Below are 22,350 nucleotides of genomic sequence, written 5' to 3' on the forward strand. Positions count from 1 at the left end.
AAAGAAATTCACCAAAATGTTCTGGGTTTCTACAAACGAAAGGTATCTTCAGTTAAAAGAGAATAAATACTGTACATGAATCTGTATAATACCCGACATGGGCTTTAGACAGTTTTTAAGGCCTTCCCAATAAAATAAAGAAATGCTCCTTTGTAAATCAGTCAATGAAAATTAGAGTTGTGTTCCGTCTTTTTGTGCAAGACAATGACATTTTTTTTTTTTTAGGTTAAAATGTGTAATGGGTTAAGATTGGTTATGGGTTGGCTACAGCATGTTGAGCAAATTGTGTGTAACTTGTTTTGTTTGTCTGTCTTCAGCATAATACCCGACATGGGCTTTAGACAGTTTTTAAGGCCTTCCCAATAAAATAAAGAAATGCTCCTTTGTAAATCAGTCAATGAAAATTAGAGTTGTGTTCCGTCTTTTTGTGCAAGACAATGACAACATTTTCTTTTTTTTTAGGTTAAAATGTGTAATGGGTTAAGTTTGGTTATGGGTTGGCTACAGCATGTTGAGCAAATTGTGTGTAACTTGTTTTGTTTGTCTGTCTTCAGCATTTTAATAAAAATAACAAAGACAGCACAAAATAGTGTGTGTGTGTGTTCGTGTGTATGTGTGTGTGTGTGTGTGTGGGGGGGGGGGTGCAGCTCGTAGAATTAATACAGTAAATTTGATTGTAACAATAGCAGAAGACGCGTCAGTTGTCCACTGTACATGGATAATTAAGTTGTATTGTATAATTGTTATGCCTGTACTTTGTCCCTGTGAGAAGGTAGGCCTATCAGTGACAGAAAGACCAAAAATGGCCTATACAATGGCACCAGAGTATAACAAGTCAGTCATTTCTGTTTTTGAAAGGTGTACAGTAGGTTTTTTCTAGCATAAATAATTTGTGGATCCCCCTTTTTTAAATCAAGGAATCTGAATTGGACCAATGGATAACCAAAACCAATAAGCCATTTAGAACACCCCGGGGTGTCAAGAAATCACTCACTTGCTTTGAAACTGACATGGTAAATGATATAGCAACCATTGTTGGGTTCCATTCATTTTGGGCCCTATGAAGCTAATGTTAATCAGAGACTGATTTAGCTGGAACAAACTAAATAACCCTACAATTAAACTTAAAAAATGGCATGAGGCAACAAACAACAGACAATGTAAGTAGAAGATCATCTTTTGAATAAACTAGTAAGGACGTTTCAGGCTTGTCAAGGTTTCACAACAAAAGGTAAATCATGCTGTCAATGGGAAGATCTCAATTGCATACTCCTGTTGTTCTCTCTCCTCGTCTCCTTCTCAAAATCCATTGGATGTGAAAGCCAGAGGTCCCTTCCCTTCTGACCTTCTCCTCCAATGGGTTTTGAGAAGGAGACGAGGAGAGAGGAGAGAGGACACAAGAAGTTTGAGACCTTCCCTAAGACATCAAACTATGAGAGACATTTAAAGCAATTTGATGACTCCTATGACGAAGGCCATCCTGTGATATCTTTGATCATGGTTATAACAGTCTGTGTTGAAGAATGACTCCATATTTTAAGATGCATAGGCACCACCTAATTTCATATTATTTGGTGCCTATCTTTCCTATTTCATCGGGATTACAGTATAAAGATCGATCAACACCACAGATGGCGTGAGACATGGACTCATCTTGAAATTAGACTTTAACTGATCTGTGAAAATGTGTCTACACACTGAATATCGCTCTGTTCCACTATTGTTTCACTTCACTGATTCAGTCTGGAAATTCTCCAGTCGAGGCACTTGATCAGCATCCTCTCAGAAACTATGGGCGGGTTTAGCCCACATGGCTTCTGCTGATTGGTTGAAGATCATGTTGCATAGCACCCTTCATCAGAGGACAGATTCATTTCAGTGCCATACAGGTTGAATCAATTATATTAAAAAGTACTACAAAGGATGCAAATACAAAAGCAAACTGAGAATGAATGTGTCAGGAAAAGAGTGGTGGAAAGTGTGGTTTACAAATTAAAAAAAATATTCACATAATGTATTTGATATTTTATGAGAAAATTGGTATTCCAGCTGACAGTTTTCAAACACAAAACCAATGTAAAAATTAAAATACTGTATATGGAGGAAATTGTATTTGCTAATTAAACATATTAAATGTTAAATATTTGTTTTTGTGGTAAGTCATGTAACTTCAGGTAAACACAATCACATATATTGACATCAATGAATAAAAATTGTATATATATATATACACTGCTCAAAAAATAAAGGGAACATTATAATAACACATCAAAAATATGAATGAATGAAATAATCTTATTAAATACTTTTTTCTTTACATAGTTGAATGTGCTGACAACAAAAATAATCAATGGAAATCCAATTCATCAACATTTACATTTTAGTCATTTAGCAGACGCTCTTATCCAGAGCGACTTACAGTAGTGAATGCATACATTTCATACAGTTTTTTTCCTGTGCTGGCCCCCCATGGGAATCGAACCCAGAACCATGGCGTTGCAAACACCATGCTCTACCAACTGAGCTACAGGGAAGGCTGTTGGTTAATTCTCAAATATAAAATATAAAAATGGCATACAAAGAACAGCATACATAAGAACAAATGGATAGCATACGATCGTAGATTCATTTTAGACTACACAAGCTAACAAACAATTATAATGGCAAAGTCACAATAATCACAAGAATGGCTTAAGATCAAAGTCTATGTTGAGACCGAAGGGTGAAAGGGTCTTTAAGTTAAAGATCCAGGCAGCCTTTCGTTTTAACAATAAATGATCAAGGTCACCCCCTCTCCTAGGGAGGGTGACATGTTCGATGCCAATATAAAGCAGAGATGAAATCGAGTGGTTTGCTTCCAAAAAGTGGGCCGCATCATGGATAGCCAGTCTTTGTATTTGTATCAACCCATGGAGGTCTGGATTTGGAGTCACACTCAAAATTAAAGTGGAAAACCACACTACAGGCTGATCCAACTTTGATGTAATGTCCTTAAAACAATTCAAAATGAGGCTCAGTAGTGTGTGTGGCCTCCATGTGCCTGTATGACCTCCCTACAATGCCTGGGCATGCTCCTGATGAGGTGGCGGATGGTCTCCTGAGGGATCTCCTCCCAGACCTGGACTAAAGCATCCGCCAACTCCTGGACAGTCTGTGGTGCAACGTGGCGTTGGTGGATGGAGTGAGACATGAGCTCCCAGATGTGCTCAATTGGATTCAGGTCTGGGGAACGGGTGGGCCAGTCCATAGCATCAATGCCTTCCTCTTGCAGGAACTGCTGACACACTCCAGCCACATGAGGTCTAGCATTGTCTTGCATTAGGAGGAACCCAGGGCCAACCGCACCAGCATATGGTCTCACAAGGGGTCTGAGGATCTCATCTCGGTACCTAATGGCAGTCAGGCTACCCCTGGCGAGCACATGGAGGGCTGTGCGGCCCCCCAAAGAAATGCCATCCCACACCATGACTGACCCACCGCCAAACCGGTCATGCTGGAGGATGTTGCAGGCAGCAGAACGTTCTCCACGGCGTCTCCAGACTCTGTCATGTCTGTCACATGTGCGCAGTGTGAACCTGCTTTCATCTGTGAAGAGCACAGGGCGCCAGTGGCGAATTTGCCAATCTTGGTGTTCTCTGGCAAATGCCAAACGTCCTGCACGGTGTTGTAAGCTCAACCCCCACCTGTGGACGTCGGGCCCTCATACCACCCTTCATGGAGTCTGTTTCTGATCGTTTGAGCAGACACATGCACATTTGTGGCCTGCTGGAGGTCATTTTGCAGGGTTCTGGCAGTGCTCCTCCTGCTCCTCCTTGCACAAAGGCGGAGGTAGCGGTCCTGCTGCTGGGTTGTTGCCCTCCTACGGCCTCCTCCATGTCTCCTGATGTACTGGCCTGTCTCCTGGTAGCGCCTCCATGCTCTGGACTCTACGCTGACAGACACAGCAAACCTTCTTGCCACAGCTCGCATTGATGTGCCATCCTGGATGAGCTGCACTACCTGAGCCACTTGTGTGGGTTGTAGACTCCGTCTCATGCTACCACTAGAGTGAAAGCACCGCCAGCATTCAAAAGTGACCAAAACATCAGCCAGGAAGCATAGGAACTGAGAAGTGGTCTGTGGTCACCACCTGCAGAACCACTCCTTTATTGGGGGTGTCTTGCTAATTGCCTATAATTTCCACCTGTTGTCTATTCCATTTGCACAACAGCATGTGAAATTTATTGTCAGTCAGTGTTTCTTCCTAAGTGGACAGTTTGCTTTCACAGAAGTGTGATTGACTTGGAGTTACATTGTGTTGTTTAAGTGTTCCCTTTATTTTTTTGAGCAGTGTATATATATGTATGTATATTTAGCCTTTACTTAGACAGATGGAAACAACAGAGGAGGAGACAGGCAAGTGGGACAACACAGGGATTGATCCCTGGTCTCCAATGCTGTAACACTTTGTGCTTCATGGGTGTTGAGTCAGGTGCAGGAAGCAGGAAAATGTTTGGTACAATATGTAATTTAATAAGTACTGAAAACTGAGGAAATATGTCCAAACACAACAGGGTGAAACAATAACCCCGAAGTCCAAAATACATGTACCACAAAACATACAAAGTGACGACACGTAACAAGCCCACACACAGAACAGGTGGAGAGGCGGGCTTAAATAATAAAATGAATTACTAATGGGAAAAAGGTCTAACTCATAAAGACATAACTAACAGAAAAACTAAAAAAAGGGATCGATGGCAGCTAGTAGGCCGGTGACGACGACCGCCGAGCGCCACCCAAACAGGGAGAGGAACCACCCTCGGCAGTAGTCGTGACAGTACCCCCCCCCCCAACGCACGGCTCCCGCAGCGCGCCGACACCGGCCCCAAGGTCGACCCGGAGGACGAGGTGCAGGGTGATCCGGATGGAGGCGATGGAAATCAACTAACAATGATGGATCCAGTATGTCCCCCACTAGGACCCAGCACCTCTCATCCGGACCGTACCCCTCACAGTCCACGAGGTACTGCAGGCCCCCCACCCGGCGTCTTGAGTCCAGAATGGAGCGTACTGTGTACGCTGGGCCCCCCTCGATGTCCAGAGGGGGCGGAGGGACCTCCGGCACCTCACCGTCTTGTAGGGGACCAGCTACCACCGGCCTGAGGAGAGACACATGAAACGAGGGATTAATATGATAATAAGAAGGGAGTTTTAATCTATAACAAACCTTGTTTATTCTCCTCAGGACTTTGAAGGGCCCTACACGCTGCGGACCCAGCTTCCGGCAGGGCAAGCGGAGGGGCAGGTTTCGGGTCGAGAGCCAGACCCTGTCTCCCGGTGCGAATATGGGAGCCTCACTGCGGTGGCGGTCAACGCTCCTCTTTTGCCTTCCTCCTGCTTATTTAAGGGATTCCTCCACAGCTCTCCAGGTGTCCTTGGAGCGCTGTACCCAATCCTCGACCGCAGGAGCCTCGGTATGACTCTGATGCCGTGGTGCCAGGACCGGCTGGTAGCCTAACACACACTGGAAAGGTGACATGTTAGTGGATGAGTGGCAGAGTGAATTTTGAGCCACCTCAGCCCAGGGTAAATACCTCGACCACTCACCTGGCCAGTCCTGGAAGTACGACCGCAGAAACAAACCCACCTCCTGGTTCACTCTCTCCACCTGCTCATTGCTCTCGGGGTGATAACCGGAGGTCAAGCTAACCGAGACCCCCAGACGCTCCATAAACGCCCTCCATACATGGGACGTGAACTGGGGACCCATATCAGAGACGATGTCCTCCGGCACCCCGTAATGCCGGAAGACATGGGTGAATAGAGCCTCCGCAGTCTGTAGGGCCGTAGGGAGACCAGGCAACGGGTCGAGACGGCAGGACTTAGAAAACCGATCCACAACTACCAGAACCGTGGCATTCCACTGACACGGGGGAAGATCGGTAAGAAAGTCCACCGACAGTTGAGACCACGGCCGTTGTGGAACGGAGAGGGGTTGTAACTTCCCTCTAGGAAGGTGCCTAGGAGCCTTGCTCTGGGTGCATACCGAGCAGGAAGAGACATAAAAACTCACGTCCTTAGCCAAGGTGGGCCACAAGTATTTCCCCCTAAGGCCTTGCACTGTCCTCGCCACCCCAGGATGACCCGACGAAGGTAGCGTATGAGCCCATCGAATCAATCGATCACGAACACCAAGCGGAATGTATTTACGACCGGTAGGACAATTTGAAGGCACAGGCTCCATTTACAACGCCCACTCAATGTCCGCGTCCAACTCCCATACTACTGGTGCTACCAGCTTAGAGGCTGGAAGGATGGGAGTAGGATCGATGGGCCTATCCTCAGTGTCATAGAGGCGGGACAGCGCGTCAGCCTTAGTGTTCATAGAGCCTGGTCTATATGACATCCTGAACTGAAATCGGGTGAAAAACATGGCCCACCTTGCCTGACGCGGATTCAGTCTCCGGGCAGCCCGGATATAATCCAGGTTCCGGTGGTCAGTCCAGATGAGAAAAGGGTGTCTAGCCCCCTCAAGCCAATGTCTCCACACAGTCAGAGCCTTAACCACAACTAACAACTCATGGTCCCCCATATCATAGTTACACTCCGCCGGACTGAGCTTCTTAGAAAAGAAAACGCAGGGGCGGAGTTTTGGTGGCGCACCAGAGCGCTGTGATAGAACGGCACCCACCCCAGCCTCGGATGCGTCCACTTCCAATATGAACGGCAAAGAGGGATCCGGGTGCGCCAACACGGGCGCATCAGTGAACAGCGCCTTCAACTGGTTGAAGGCTCTGTCCGCTTCAGCCGACCACCGCAAACGCACCGGTCCCCCCTTCAAAAGTGAGGTAACGGGAGCCGCAACTTGGCAACAACCCCGGATAAACCTCCGGTAGTAATTAGCAAAACCCAAAAACCGCTGCTCCTCCTTCACCGTGATGGGAGTCGGCCAATTACACACGGCATTAAGACGATCACACTCCATCACCATCCCCGAACTCACAGAACTCACATTTCTCAGCCTTGACGTATAGATCATGCTTCAGCAGTCTACCAAGCACTTTGCGCACTAGAGACACATGCTCGGCGCGTGTGGAGGAGTAAATAAGGATATCATCGATATACACAATCACACCCTGCCCGTGCAGGTCCCTAAGAATCTCATCCACAAAAGATTGAAAGACGGCTGAAGCATTCTTCAACCTATACGGCATGACGAGGTACTCATAGTGGCCCGATGTGGTACTAAACGCGGTTTAGGACCCTCTCTGAACGCCCGTGGGTAGCCAGCAGATTGTCCAGTCGTATAGACATGTCGATCAGTTCATCTAGGGAGAGTGTAGTGTCCCGACACGCTAGCTCCCTGCGGACGTCCTCCCTGAGGTTAGACCGGTAGTGATCTATTAGGGCCCTGTCGTTCCACCCAGGGTAGTTGTTTCGTGCGGAATCGGGTCCATTCTACACAGCGCTGACCCACTCAAATGCTCGGCCCGTCAAGCAGGAGATGAGGAGGCTCATGCTCTCCTCCCCCGAGGGAGTCGGCGTCACGGTCGCCAGGTATAATTCAAGTTGTAATAGGAATCCCTGGCACCTTGCCGCTGCTCCATCATACTCCCTCGGAGGCGTAAGACGTAGTGCCCCAGATCCAGACGGGGAAGGGAGTGGAGGAGGTGAGCTCGTCGGGTGAACCGGTGGTGAAGGGAGGAGACCACTCCTCTCCCATCGATCCATTCTCTCCATCATCTGGTCCATGGCTGACCCAATCCGATGGAGAACAGTGGTGTGATGTAGGACCCGTTCCTCCATCGATGGTAGAGGGGTGGTGGCTGCTTCTGCTGACTCCATCTCTATGCTGCGGGCTTCTGTAACACTTTGGGCTTCATGGGTGTAGAGTCATGTGCAGGAAGCAGGAAAATGTTTGGTACAATATGTAATTTAACCTCTAGGGGCTATGTGGGACGCAAGCGTGCCACCCCTGGTACACCCTATCAACAACAGGTGAAATATCAAGAGCGCCAAATTTGAAAACAATTAAATGTCATAATTCAAATTTCTCAAACATACAACTATCTTACACCCTTTGAAAGATAAACATCTCCTTAACCTCTATGGGACCGGCGGGACGAATTCGTCCCACCTATGTAACAGCCAGTTGAATCCAGTGGCGCGATTTTTAAAATGTTTGAAATACTATTACTTCAATTTCTCAAACATATGACTATTTTACAGCTATTTAAAGACAAGACTCTCCTTTATCTAACCACACTGTCCGATTTCAAGAAGGCTTTACAGCGAAAGCAAAACATTAGATTATGTCAGCAGAGTACCCAGCCAGAAATAATCAGACACCCATTTTTCAAGCTAGCATATAATGTCACAAAAAACAAAACCACAGCTAAATGCAGCACTAACCTTTGATTATCTTCATCAGATGACACACCTAGGACATTATGTTATACAATACATGCATGTCTGTTCAATCAAGTTCATATTTATATCAAAAACCAGCTTTTTACATTAGCATGTGACGTTCAGAACTAGCATACCCCCGCAAACTTCCGGGGAATTTACTAACAATTTACTAAATTACTCACGATAAAAATTCACAAAAAGAATAACAATTATTTTAAGAATTATAGATACAGAACTCCTCTATGCACTCGATATGTCCAATTTTAAAATAGCTTTTCGGATGAAGCACATTTTGCAATATTCTAAGTACATAGCCCAGCCATCACGGGCTAGCTATTTAGACACCCACCCAGTTTAGCCTTCACCAAAATCACATTTCCTATAAGAAAAATGGTCTTACCTTTCCTGTTCTTCGTCAGAATGCACTCCCAGGACTTCTACTTCAATAACAAATGTAGGTTTGGTCCCAAATAATCCATCGTTATATCCAAACAGCAGCGTTTTGTTCGTGCGTTCTAGACACTATCAGAATGCTAAATCACGGTCGTGCGCATGGCGCAGAACGTGACAAAAAAATTCTAAATATTCCATTACCGTACTTCGAAGCATGTCAACCGCTGTTTAAAATCAATTTTTATGCAATTTATCTCGTAGAAAAGCGATAATATTCCGACCGGGAATCTGCATGTCTGTAAACTGAGGGAATAACCGAAAGACGGGGGCGGGGCGGGTCACGCGCCTAAGCCTTTCTCCTCTGATAGACCACTCAGCAAAAGCGCTCGTGTGTTTCAGCCAGGGCTTTGAATTACGTCATTACTGTTTTTCCCGGGCTCTGAGAGCTCATTGGAGACGTGGGAAGTGTCACGTAACAGCAGAGATCCCTTGTAATAGATAGAGAGAATCAACAAGGGCAAGAAATGTTCAGACAGGGTACTTCCTGAACAGAACCTTCTCAGGTTTTTGCCTGCCATAGGAGTTCTGTTATACTCACAGACACCATTCAAACAGTTTTAGAAACTTTGGAGTGTTTTCTATCCAAAGCTAATAATTATATGCATATTCTAGTTTCTGGGCAGGACTAATAATCAGATTAAATCGGGTACGTTTTTTATCCAGCCGTGAAAATACTGCCCCCTAGCCATAAGAGGTTAATCTAACCACGTTGTCTGATTTCAAAAAGGCTTTACGGCGAAAGCATAAAGTTAGATTATGTTAGGAGAGTACATTGACAATAGCTGTGTGTAATGTTTTGTCAATTCAAAGACAGGCGTCACCAAAAGCAGAAAACCAGCTAAAATTATGCACTAACCTTTGACAATCTCCATCAGATGACACTCCTAGGACATTATGTTAGACAATACATGCATTTTTAGTTCTATCAAGTTCATATTTATATCCAAAAACAGCGTTTTACTATGGCGTTGATTTTCAGGAAATCGTTTCCCTCCAATAACCGCCAGTCAAATCAGCACAACAAATTAAATAATTACTATTCGAAAACATTGGTAAAATATTATATTGTCATTCAAAGAATTATAGATTTACATCTCTTGAACGCAACCGGCTTGCCAGATTTAAAAATAACCTTACTGGGAAATCACACTTTGCAATAATCTGAGCACTGCGCCCAGAAAAATGCGCTTTGCGATACAGACTAACCGCCATGTTGGAGAGATCTAAAATCGAAAATACTATGTAAATAATCCATTACCTTTGATTCTCTTCATCAGATGTCACTTCCAGGAATCCCAGGTCCATAACGAATGTAGTTTTGTTCGAAAAAGCTCATAATTTATGTCCAAAAAGCTCCGTGTTGTTAGCACATGATCTATGCCCGCCGGACTTCACTTCATGAACAAGGGGAAAAAAAATATTTACGTTCGTTCAAACATGTCAAACGTTGTATAGCATAAATCATTAGTGCCTTTTTTAACCAGAACATTAATAATTTTCAAGGCGGACGATTGCATTCTCTTTTAAAACATATTGGAACGAGAGTACCCAACATGAACTCGCGCGCCAGAGTCTAATCGGCCATCATCGTTCCATGGCTCTTGTTCGGTCAGATCTCACAGTAGAAGACTCAAAACACTTTGTAAAGACTGGTGATATCTAGTGGAAGCCATAGGAAGTGCTCAAATATTAATAAGCCCCTGTGTGTTTCAATGGCATAGGCTTAAAGGTAATTCAACACATCAGGTATCCACTTCCTGTCAGAATTTGTCTCAGGGTTTTGACTGCCATATGAGTTCTGTTATACTTACAGACACCATTCAAACAGTTTTAGAAAATTCAGAGTGTTTTCTATCCAAACCTGAACAATAATATGCATATTCTAGCTTCTGAGTTGGTGTAGGAGGCAGTTAAAAATGGGCACATATTTTTTTCAAAATTCTCAATACTGCCCCCTAGCCCTAAGAAGTTTTAATAAGTACTGAAAACCGAGGAAATATGTCCAAACACAACAGGGTGAAACAATAACCCCGAAGTCCAAAATACATGTACCACAAAACATACAAAGTGACGACACGTAACAAGCCCGCACACAGAGCGGTGGAGAGGCGGGATTAAATAATAAAACGAATTACTAATGGGAAACAGGTGTAACTCATAAAGACAAAACTAACAGAAAAATGAAAAAGAGATCGATGGCAGCTAGTAGGCCGGTGACGACGACCGCCGAGCGCCACCCGAACAGGGAGAGGAACCGCCCTCGGCAGTAGTCGTGAAAAATGCAGAGCAGTATATGACTGGCCATAAGAGTTACTGCTAGACCACGGGCTCTGCACGTCAGGTAAGAGATGATCAGCGAGGGGCTATGCGTTCTATGGAAAATAATGAACGATGTGGAAGGTGTGTTCCACAACATGCTATTGGAGTGGAGCTAAGCTTTCATGTCGTTCATTATTTTCCAGAGAAAGCGTAGCCCTTTGTTGATTATCCCTTACTTAACATGCAGAGCCTGTGGTCTAGCTGTAGCTCTTATGGCCAGTCAAATAAGAATCATGATTCATGCACTGTTTTGGTCATCAAAAAAAATCATAATTAAGAACAATTTAACTTTAATTGGATGTTCTTGATGGGTGGAGCCTTTCCCCTTCACTTTTGTCAGCTTACTTCTGTTTACTTACAATATGTCTTATTTCACCAAAGATGAGGAGAGCGCTGTGTAGTCTGTCATATCAGACTGCATTCATACATTTTTTGTTACTGCTGTAGCATTCTTTAATAGCCCTTAATATTAACTGCCTATGTACAATGCATGTTGCAGAAATTACTGAAAACAATGTCACTTTATTGCTATAAGCGTTCATAACTGGCTACTAGACTATTGTAGCAACATTAATTTACCATTTTGATATCTTCTGGAAACAAAGCTTGTTTTAGAAGGAGGATGGGATCCACTCAAATCATCTGGGTTCCTGGATCCATTCACAGCATTATAAGGCTGTGTTGAGACACTGACTTATCAAAGACCCAAGCACAGCTCAGCTCATTGCTACCATTGTGTCGCTTAGTTTTCATAATGCTTCAGCAAATGTACATCATACCAGGGGCGTTGGAAGACACAACGTAAGTAACCGAATTTATGTCCCTCTAACTGCCCTGAATGCCTCTGCTGATCCTACAGCTTTTGTATGCAGTTATCATGTGTCCATGAACCAGATATATACTGTTAGCACTGAGGGTGTGTGCCTTAGCAGGAAGCCACTGTGTGCAGTTCACCCTGCACTAACATAAATAACATGCTGCTAAGCTTCCCAGTAAAGCAATGAAAACAATCAAGCATCCCAGAAAAGTGCTTAATATAGTCAACATTAACATATGTAGTCCACAATCATCTCCTTTGTCTTGATCACGTTGAGGGAGAGGTTGTTGTTCTGGCACCACACGGCCAGGTCTCTGACCTCCTCCCTATAGGCTGTCTCGTCATTGTCGGTGATTAGGCCTACCACTACTGAGTCATTGGCAAACTTAATGAGGGTGTTGGACTCGTGCCTGGCCGTGCAGTCATGAGTGAAAAGTGAGTACTGGAGGTTACTGAGCGCACACCCCTGAGGGGCCCCTGTGTTGAGGATCAGCGTGGCGGATGTGATGATACTTAATCTTACCACCTGGGGGCAGCCCGTCAGGAAGTCCAGGATCCAGTTGCAGAGGGAGGTATTTAGTCCCAGGGTCCATAGCTTATTGATGAGGTTTGAGGGCACTATGATGTTATGACGTCACCCCGCTCCTCCGCTCTCTCCACTGGCTTCCAGTTGAAGCTCGCATCCGCTACAAGACCTTGGTGCTTGCCTACGGAGCTGTGAGGGGAACGGCACCTCCGTACCTTCAGGCTCTGATCAGGCCCTACACCCAAACAAGGGCACTGCGTTCATCCACCTCTGGCCTGCTGGCCCCCCTACCTCTGAGGAAGCACGGTTCCCGCTCAGCCCAGTCCAAACTGTTCGCTGCTCTGGCACCCCAATGGTGGAACAAGCTCCCTCACGACGCCAGGACAGCGGAGTCAATCACCACCTTCCGGAGACACCTGAAACCCCACCTCTTTAAGGAATACCTGGGATAGGATAAAGTAATCCTTCTAACCCCCCCCCTTAAAAGATTTAGATGCACTATTGTAAAGTGGTTGTTCCACTGGATATCATAAGGTGAATGCGCCAATTTGTAAGTCGCTCTGGATAAGAGCGTCTGCTAAATGACTTAAATGTAAATGTAAATGTATGTTGAACGCTGAGCTGTAGCCAATGAATAGCATTCTCACATAGGTGTTCCTTTTGTCCAGGTGGGAAAGGGCAGTTTGGAGTGCAATAGAGATTACATCATCTGTGGATCTGTTAGGGCGGTATGCAAATTGGAGTGAGTCTAGGGTTTCTGGATAATGTTGCCTTTCAAAGCACTTCGTGGCTGCAGATGTGAGTGCTACGGGTCGGTAGTCATTAAGGAAGGTTACCTTAGTATTCTTGGCCACAGGGATAATGAAGGTCTGCTTAAAACATGTTGGTATTACAGACTCGGACAGGAAGAGGTTGAAAATGTCAGTGAAGACACTTGCCAATTGGTCAGCGCATGCTCGCGGTACACGTCCTGGTAATCCATCTGGCCCTGCGGCATTGTGAATGTTGACCTGTTTAAAGGTCTTACTCACATCGGCTGCGGAGAACGTGGTCACACAGTCTTCCGGAAGAGCTGGTGTTCTCATGCATGTTTCAGTGTTACTTGACTTGAAGCGAGCATAGAAGTAGTTTAGCTTGTCTGGAAGACTCGTGCCACTGGGCAGCTCTCGGCTGTGCTTCCCTTTGTAGTTTGTAATGGTTTGCAAGCCTTGCCGCATCCGACGAGCATCAGAGCCGGTGTAGTACGATTCCATCTTAGCCCTGTATTGATGCTTTGCCTGTTTGATGTGTCGTCGGAGTGCATAGCTGGATTTCTTATAAGCTTCCAGGTTAGAGCCCCGCTTCTTGAAAGCGGCAGCTCTAGCCTTTAGCTCAGTGCGGATGTTGCCTAATCCATGGCTTCTGGTTGGGGTATGGTCACTGTGGGGACGACATCATCGATGCAATTATTGATGAAGCCAATGACTGATGTGATGTACTCCGCAATGCCATTGGAGGAATCCTGGAATATTTTCCAGTCTGTGCTAGCAAAACAGTCTGTAGCTTAGCATCTGCTTCATCTTACCACTTTTTTATTGATCGAGTAACTGGTGCTTCCTGCTTTAATTTTTGCTTGTAAGCAGGAATCAGGAGGATATAATCATGGTCAGATTTTCCAAATGGAGGGTGAGGGAGAGCTTTGTATGTGTCTCTGTGTGTGGAATAAAGGTGGTGCAGAGCTTTTTCCCCTCTGGTTGCATATTTAATATGCTGCTTGAAATTTGGTAAGATGGATTTAAGTTTCCAATGCACTAAAGTCCACGGCTACTTGGAGTGCCGCCTCTGGGTGAGTGTTTTCCTGTTTGTTTATGGCGGAATACAGCTCATTGAGTGCGGTCTGTGGTGGTACGCAGACAGCTACAAAAAATACAGATGAAAACTCTCTAAGTACATTGAGGGAAAAAAGTATTTGATCCCCTGCAGATTTTGTATGTTTGCCCACTGACAAAGAAATGATCAGTCTATCATTTTAATGGTAGGTTTATTTGAACAGTGAGAGACAGAATAACAACAAAAAATCCTGAAAAACACATGTCAAAAATGTTATAAAATGATTTGCATTTTAATGAGGGAAATAATTATTTGATCCCTCTGCAAAACATGACTTAGTACTTGGTGGCAAAACCCTTGTTGGCAATCACAGAGGTCAGACGTTTCTTGTAGTTGGCCACCAGGTTTGCACACATCTCAGGAGGGATTTTGTCACACTCCTCTTTGCAGATCTTCTCCAAGTCATTAAAGTTTCGAGGCTGATGTTTGGCAACTCAAACCTTCAGCTGCCTCCACAGATTTTCTATGGGATTAAGGTCTGGAGACTGGCTAGGCCACTCCAGGACCTTACAACCTGTTAGGGACAGACGTTCATCTAGTGGAACGCCTCACCAATATCCAATGGTATAGCGTGGCGCGAATTACAAATACCAAAAAAATGCTAAAACTTCAATTTTTCAAACATATGTGTCACGGTTGTCATCGGTGAAGGAGGACCAAAACGCAGCAGGTATGTGCAGGCTCATCTTGACTTTTATTAACTATCAAAATGAACACCCAAAATAACAAACAGAATTACGATCGACAAAAAACAGTCTGGTAAGGCACAAGGCTACACACAGAACAATCTCCCACGAAATACAAGACAAACACACCCAACTAATATAGGACTTCCAATCAAAGGCAACACCAAACAGCTGCCTTCAATTGGAAGTCCAACCCCAATTAACTCAACATAGAACCACACACACTAGACTAAACATAGAAATACATGAAAACCAAACAGTGCCCAAAAACCCCGGAATACTTATTCAAACACCCTTTTAACAAACACACCACCCTGAACCACATAAAACAAATACCCTCTGCCACGTCCTGACCAAAGTACAATACTAATTAACCCTTATACTGGCCAGGACGTGACAATATGACTATTTTACACCATTTTAAAGACAAGACTCTCCTTTATCTAACCACATTGTCCGATTTCAAAAAGGCTTTACAACGAAAGCAAAACATTAGATTATGTCAGGAGAGTACCCTCCCAAAATAATCACACAGCCATTTTTCAAGCAAGCATATATGTCACAAAAACCAAAACCACAGCTAAATGCAGCACTAACCTTTGATGATCTTCATCAGATGACACTCCTAGAACATTATGTTATACAATACATGCATGTTTTGTTCAATCAAGTTTATATTTATATCAAAAACCAGCTTTTTACATTAGCATGTGACGTTCAGAACTAGCATACCCACCAAAAACTTCCGGTGAATTTACTAAATTACTCACGATAAACGTTCACAAAAAACATAATTTTTTAAAGAATTATAGATACAGAACTCCTTTATGCAATCGCGGTGTCAGATTTTAAAATAGCTTTTCGGTGAAAGCACATTTTGCAATATTCTGAGTAGATAGCCCGGCCATCATGGCTAGCTAATTTGACACCTACCAAGTTTGACCCTCACCAAACTCAGATTTACTTTAAGAAAAATTGGATTACCTTTGCTGTTCTTCGTCAGAATGCACTCCCAGGACTTCTACTTCAACAACAAATGTTGTTTTGGTTCGAAATAATCCATATTTATATCCAAATAGCTCCGTTATGTTCATGTGTTCAAGTCACTATCCGAAGGGTGACGCGCCGGCGCATTTCGTGACAAAAATTTTAAAAATATTCCATTACCGTGCTTCGAAGCATGTCAAACGCTGTTTAAAATCAATTTTTATGCTATTTTTCTCATAAAAAAGCGATAATATTCTAACCGGGCGACGTTGTATTCGTTCAAACACTAAAAGAAAAAAATGGAGTCGTCTCGTGCACGCGTGTTCCAGTGTCGTTGTTCTCAGTAGGACCACTCACAAAAACCCCTGCTGTTTTTCGCCCAGAGACTGGAGAGCTCTCATTCCACTTTCTGGCGCCTTCTGAGAGCCAATGAAAGCCTTAGAAAATGTCACGTTACAGCAGAGATGCTGTGTTTTTGATAGAGATGCCCTAGAAGGAGAACAAATGGTCAAACAGGGCACTTCCTGTATAGAATCTTCTCTGGTTTTGGCCTGCCATATGAGTTCTGTTATACTCACAGACACCATTCAAACAGTTTTAGAAACTGTAGAGTGTTTTCTATCCAAATCTAGTAATTATATGCATATTCTAGTTTCTGGGCAGGAGTAGTAACCAGATTAAATCGGGTACGTTTTTTATCCGGCCGTGAAAATACTGCCCCCTATCCCAAACAGGTTAATGTGCTTCTTCTTGTGCCACTCCTTTGTTGCCTTGGCCGTGTGTTTTGGGTCATTGTCATGCTGGAATACCCATCCATGACCTATTTTCAATGCCCTGGCTGAGGGAAGGAGGTTATCACCCAAGATTTGACGGTACATGGCCCCGTCCATCGTCCCTTTGATGCGGTGAAGTTGTCCTGTCCCCTTAGCAGAAAAACACCCCCAAAGCATAATGTTTCCACCTCCATGTTTGACGGTGGGGATGGTATTCTTGGGGTCATAGGCAGCATTACTCCTCCTCCAAACACGGCAAGTTGAGTTGATGCCAAAGAGCTCCATTTTGGTCTCATCTGACCACAACACTTTCACCCAGTTGTCCACTAAATCATTCAGATGTTCATTAGCAAACTACAGACGGGCATGTATATGTGCTTTCTTGAGCAGGTGGACCTTGCGGGCGCTAAAGGATTTCAGTCCTTCGCGGCGTAGTGTGTTACCAATTGTTTTCTTGGTGACTATGGTCCCAGCTGCCTTGAGATCATTGACAAGATCCTCCCGTGTAGTTCTGGTCTGATTCCTCACCGTTCTCATGATCATTGCAACTCCACGAGGTGAGATCTTGCACGGAGCCACAGGCCGCGGGAGATTGACAGTTCTTTTGTGTTTCTTCCATTTGCAATAATCGCACCAAAGGTTGTCACCTTCTCCCAAGCTGCTTGGCGATGGTCTTGTAGCCCATTCCAGCCTTGTGTAGGTCTACAATCTTGTCCCTGACATCCTTGGAGAGCTCTTTGGTCTTGGCCATGGTGGGGAGGTTGGAATCTGATTGATTGATTGATTGCTTCTGTGGACAGGTTTCTTTTATACATGTAACAAGCTGAGATTAGGAGCACTCCCTTTAAGAGTGTGCTCCTAATCTCAGCTCATTACCTGTATTAAAGACACCTGAGAGCCAGAAATCTTTCTGATTGAGAGGGGGTCAAATACTTATTTCCCTCATTAAAATGCAAATCAATTTATAACATTTTTGACATGAGTTTTTCTGGATTTTTGTTGTTATTATTCTGTCTCTCACTGTTCAAATAAACCTACCATTAAAATTACAGACTGATCATTTCTTTGTCAATGGGCAAACGTACAAAATCAGCAGGGGATCAAATACTTTTTTCCCTCACTGTAGATAGTGTGGTCTACAGCTTATCATGAGATACTCTACCTCAGGTGAGCATAACCTGGAGACTTCCTTAGATATCGTGCACAAGCAGCTATTTACAAAAATACACACAAAAATACACTTGGCGTCATACACACTGGGCTGTTGTAAAGGGATAGTTCACTGACCCCATAATACACATTGGGCTGTTATAAAGTGATTGTTCACCCAAGTTATACATTGACAGATAACTGGCAATATATGGACGACGGATGAGAGTCAGCAACTGAAAACGTGGCTTCGTTTACTTGATCACAATTTAGTGTTAGCATAACTGAATGCAAAACAATGGGAGAACTCTGAACAGTATTGCTACATCAACTCAGTCACCAATGAATTACATGTTAATATAAGGAGATGATAATATTGCAAAAGTTGTTTTTAAAATGTTAATCATTAAGTAGACTACACAGCAACATATATGTCAGGAGGTTCCTAGGTTACATCAGCTAGGTGACAGACCTCTAGGACACTAAAGGGCTGTCCTTTACTGATAATGAGGCAATAAAAAGGGCCTGTCAGGGGTCTGTCACAACTGAAGGTAGCCTCCAGCTCTGGTCGTGGACTGACTTCCAGGAAGAGAGAAGTAGGCATGCTTTAATTATTATACATCGGGTGGGTCTAATCCTGAAGGTTGAATGGTTAAAAGGATATTCCAGGGATCTCGGGCATTATCACATAAGTACGGTAGATGTAATTCTTGTGTTTCCATTAGGCAAAGAAAAATGTGTGTTATGTTTAACAGTTGCAAAATATATATATATCTATATATGTATATATGTATAATTTTGATTTTTGTTTTGTTCATTTTAGTTGTAGAGATGAGTTCTTTCTGTCATATTTGTCGTAGTCACAACAACATCATGTTCATTGCAGTAGGCAACAGTGTGCTCTTTTAATTCAGTATATTCATTGGACAAACATATGTGCTGAAGACTATATGACTATTTTTGTATTATTTCAGGAGGGCTGCTTTCCAGAAGGCAATTACAAAATCATTCTACAGTAGTTATGTATACAAACTCTACATACATGTTGAGCATGGAATCACTGGCCATAGCTCCATCAGGTGTTTACCCAGCGTTTCTTTTTGGAACCCTTACGTACTGTTTCATTGTGTTTTGCAACGTGACGGTTTTATCCACCATAGCCCTGGACAGAAAGCTGCATAAACCCATGTTTATCCTACTCTTCAACATGCCTATAAATGATTTGATTGGTGCTACAGCCTTTTTCCCTCAGCTTCTGGTGAGCATCCTGGCTCAAAACAGGTCCATCTCCTACCCTGCATGCTACCTCCAAGCTCTGCTCATCCACCTGTATGGAGCTGGCTCCTTAACTATCCTGACTAGCATGGCTTATGACAGGTATATCGCAATCTGCTGTCCACTGAGGTATAACTCCATCATGAGTTCCAGTAACTTGATGAAAATCATCATTTTCATGTGGCTTTTGGTCATTACCCTGATTGTGGTTCTGCTGGTTCTGGTCACTCGCTTCAAGATCTGCAGAACAACAATAGTGGATATTTATTGTAACAATCCATCATTAGTGAGGCTCATTTGTGATGACACACGTATAAACAACTACTATGGGTTGTTGATAACAGCTGTCTTTCAGGGTGTATCGTTGATAGTGGTTATATTTACCTATATCCAGATCCTGCTCACCTGTGTCATGAATAAGTCGTCTGATGCCCGGAGCAAGGCCATTCAGACATGTGGTACACATCTTGTAGTGTTCTTATTCTTAGAGTTCAACGCCTGCTTTAGCCTGATAGCTCATCGATTCGAGCAAGCAGCCCCTTCCTTGAGGAGGACTTTTGGAGTATCAGTTATGGTGTTCCCTCCCATTCTCAATCCCCTCATATATGGTCTAAAAACTAAAGAAATTCGCCAAAATGTTCTGGGTTTCTACAAACGAAAGGTATCTTCAGTTAAATGAGAATAAATACTGTACATGAATCTGTATAATACCCGACATGGGCTTTAGACAGTTTTTAAGGCCTTCCCAATAAAATAAAGAAATGCTCCTTTGTAAATCAGTCAATGAAAATTAGAGTTGTGTTCCGTCTTTTTGTGCAAGACAATGAAAAATTTTTTTTTTTTTTAGGTTAAAATGTGTAATGGGTTAAGATTGGTTATGGGTTGGCTACAGCATGTTGAGCAAGTTGTGTGTAACTTGTTTTGTTTGTCTGTCTTCAGCATTTTAATAAAAATAACAAAGACAGCACAAAATAGTGTGTGTGTGTGTGTGTGTGTGTGTGTGTGTGTGTGTGTGTGTGTGTGTGTGTGTGTGTGTGTGTGTGTGTGTGTGTGTGTGTGTGTGTGTTCGTGTGTATGTGTGTGTGCGTGTGTGTGTGTGGGGGGGTGCAGCTCGTAGAATTAATACAGGAAATTTGATTGTAACAATAGCAGAAGACGCGTCAGTTGTCCACTGTACATGGATAATTAAGTTGTATTGTATAATTGTTATGCCTGTACTTTGTCCCTGTGAGAAGGTAGGCCTATCAGTGACAGAAAGACCAAAAATGGCCTATACAATGGCACCAGAGTATAACAAGTCAGTCATTTCTGTTTTTGAAAGGTGTACAGTAGGTTTTTTCTAGCATAAATAATTTGTGGATCCCCCTTTTTTAAATCAAGGAATCTGAATTGGACCAATGGATAACCAAAACCAATAAGCCATTTAGAACACCCCGGGGTGTCAAGAAATCACTCACTTGCTTTGAAACTGACATGGTAAATGATATAACAACCATTGTTGGGTTCCATTCATTTTGGGCCCTATGAAGCTAATGTTAATCAGAGACTGATTTAGCTGGAACAAACTAAATAACCCTACAATTACACTTAAAAAATGGTATGAGGCAACGAACAACAGACAATGTAAGTAGAAGATCATCTTTTGAATAAACTAGTAAGGATGTTTCAGGCTTGTCAAGGTTTCACAACAAAAGGTAAATCATGCTGTCAATGGGAAGATCTCAATTGCATACTCCTGTTGTTCTCTCTCCTCGTCTCCTTCTCAAAAGCCATTGGATGTGAAAGCCAGAGGTCCCTTCCCTTCTGACCTTCTCCTCCGATGGGTTTTGAGAAGGAGACGAGGAGAGAGGAGAGAGGACACGAGAAGTATGAGACCTTCTCTAAGACATCAAAATATGAGAGACATTTAAAGCAATTTGATGACTCCTATGACGAAGGCCATCCTGTGATATCTTTGATCATGGTTATAACAGTCTATGTTGAAGAATGACTCCATATTTTAAGATGCATAGGCACCACCTAATTTCATATTATTGGTGCCTATCTTTCCTATTTCATCGGGATTACAGTATAAAGATCGATCAACACCACAGATGGCGTGAGACATGGACTCATCTTGAAATTAGACTTTAACTGATCTGTGAAAATGTGTCTACACACTGAATATCGCTCTGTTCCACTATTGTTTCACTTCACTGATTCAGTCTGGAAATTCTCCAGTCGAGGCACTTGATCAGCATCCTCTCAGAAACTATGGGCGGGTTTAGCCCACATGGCTTCTGCTGATTGGTTGAAGATCATGTTGCATAGCACCCTTCATCAGAGGACAGATTCATTTCAGTGCCATACAGGTTGAATCAATTATATTAAAAAGTACTACAAAGGATGCAAATACAAAAGCAAACTGAGAATGAATGTGTCAGGAAAAGAGTGGTGGAAAGTGTGGTTTACAAATTTAAAAAAATATTCACATAATGTATTTGATATTTTATGAGAAAATTGGTATTCCAGCTGACAGTTTTCAAACACAAAACCAATGTAAAAATTAAAAAACTGTATATGGAGGAAATTGTATTTGCTAATTAAACATATTAAATGTTAAATATTTGTTTTTGTGGTAAGTCATGTAACTTCAGGTAAACACAATCACATATATTGACATCAATGAATAAAAATTGTATATATATATACACTGCTCAAAAAATAAAGGGAACATTATAATAACACATCAAAAATATGAATGAATGAAATAATCTTATTAAATACTTTTTTCTTTACATAGTTGAATGTGCTGACAACAAAAATAATCAATGGAAATCCAATTCATCAACATTTACATTTTAGTCATTTAGCAGACGCTCTTATCCAGAGCGACTTACAGTAGTGAATGCATACATTTCATACATTTTTTTTCCTGTGCTGGCCCCCCATGGGAATCAAACCCAGAACCATGGCGTTGCAAACACCATGCTCTACCAACTGAGCTACAGGGAAGGCTGTTGGTTAATTCTCAAATATAAAATATAAAAATGGCATACAAAGAACAGCATACATAAGAACAAATGGATAGCATACGATCGTAGATTAATTTTAGATTACACA

The 22,350-nt window shown here is 43.1% G+C and overlaps 1 protein-coding gene across 1 annotated transcript; it reads left to right on the forward strand.

Moving 5' to 3' along the window:
- Positions 1-19,006: 19,006 nt before the first annotated feature.
- Positions 19,007-19,932, forward strand: LOC115163987 (olfactory receptor 52K2-like). Its single transcript, XM_029716155.1, has one exon. It carries the CDS (start codon positions 19,016-19,018, stop codon positions 19,925-19,927), a length of 912 nt encoding a protein of 303 aa, XP_029572015.1. The 5' UTR covers positions 19,007-19,015; the 3' UTR covers positions 19,928-19,932.
- Positions 19,933-22,350: the final 2,418 nt, after the last annotated feature.

Source organism: Salmo trutta, chromosome 26 (genome assembly GCF_901001165.1).
Source record: "Salmo trutta chromosome 26, fSalTru1.1, whole genome shotgun sequence".
Classification (NCBI taxonomy): domain Eukaryota; kingdom Metazoa; phylum Chordata; class Actinopteri; order Salmoniformes; family Salmonidae; genus Salmo; species Salmo trutta.

What these genes read in the sequence shown, in the direction of transcription:
- LOC115163987 (XM_029716155.1), top strand. Translation starts at nt 19,016, where the DNA reads ATGTTGAGCATGGAATCACTGGCCATAGCTCCATCAGGTGTTTACCCA.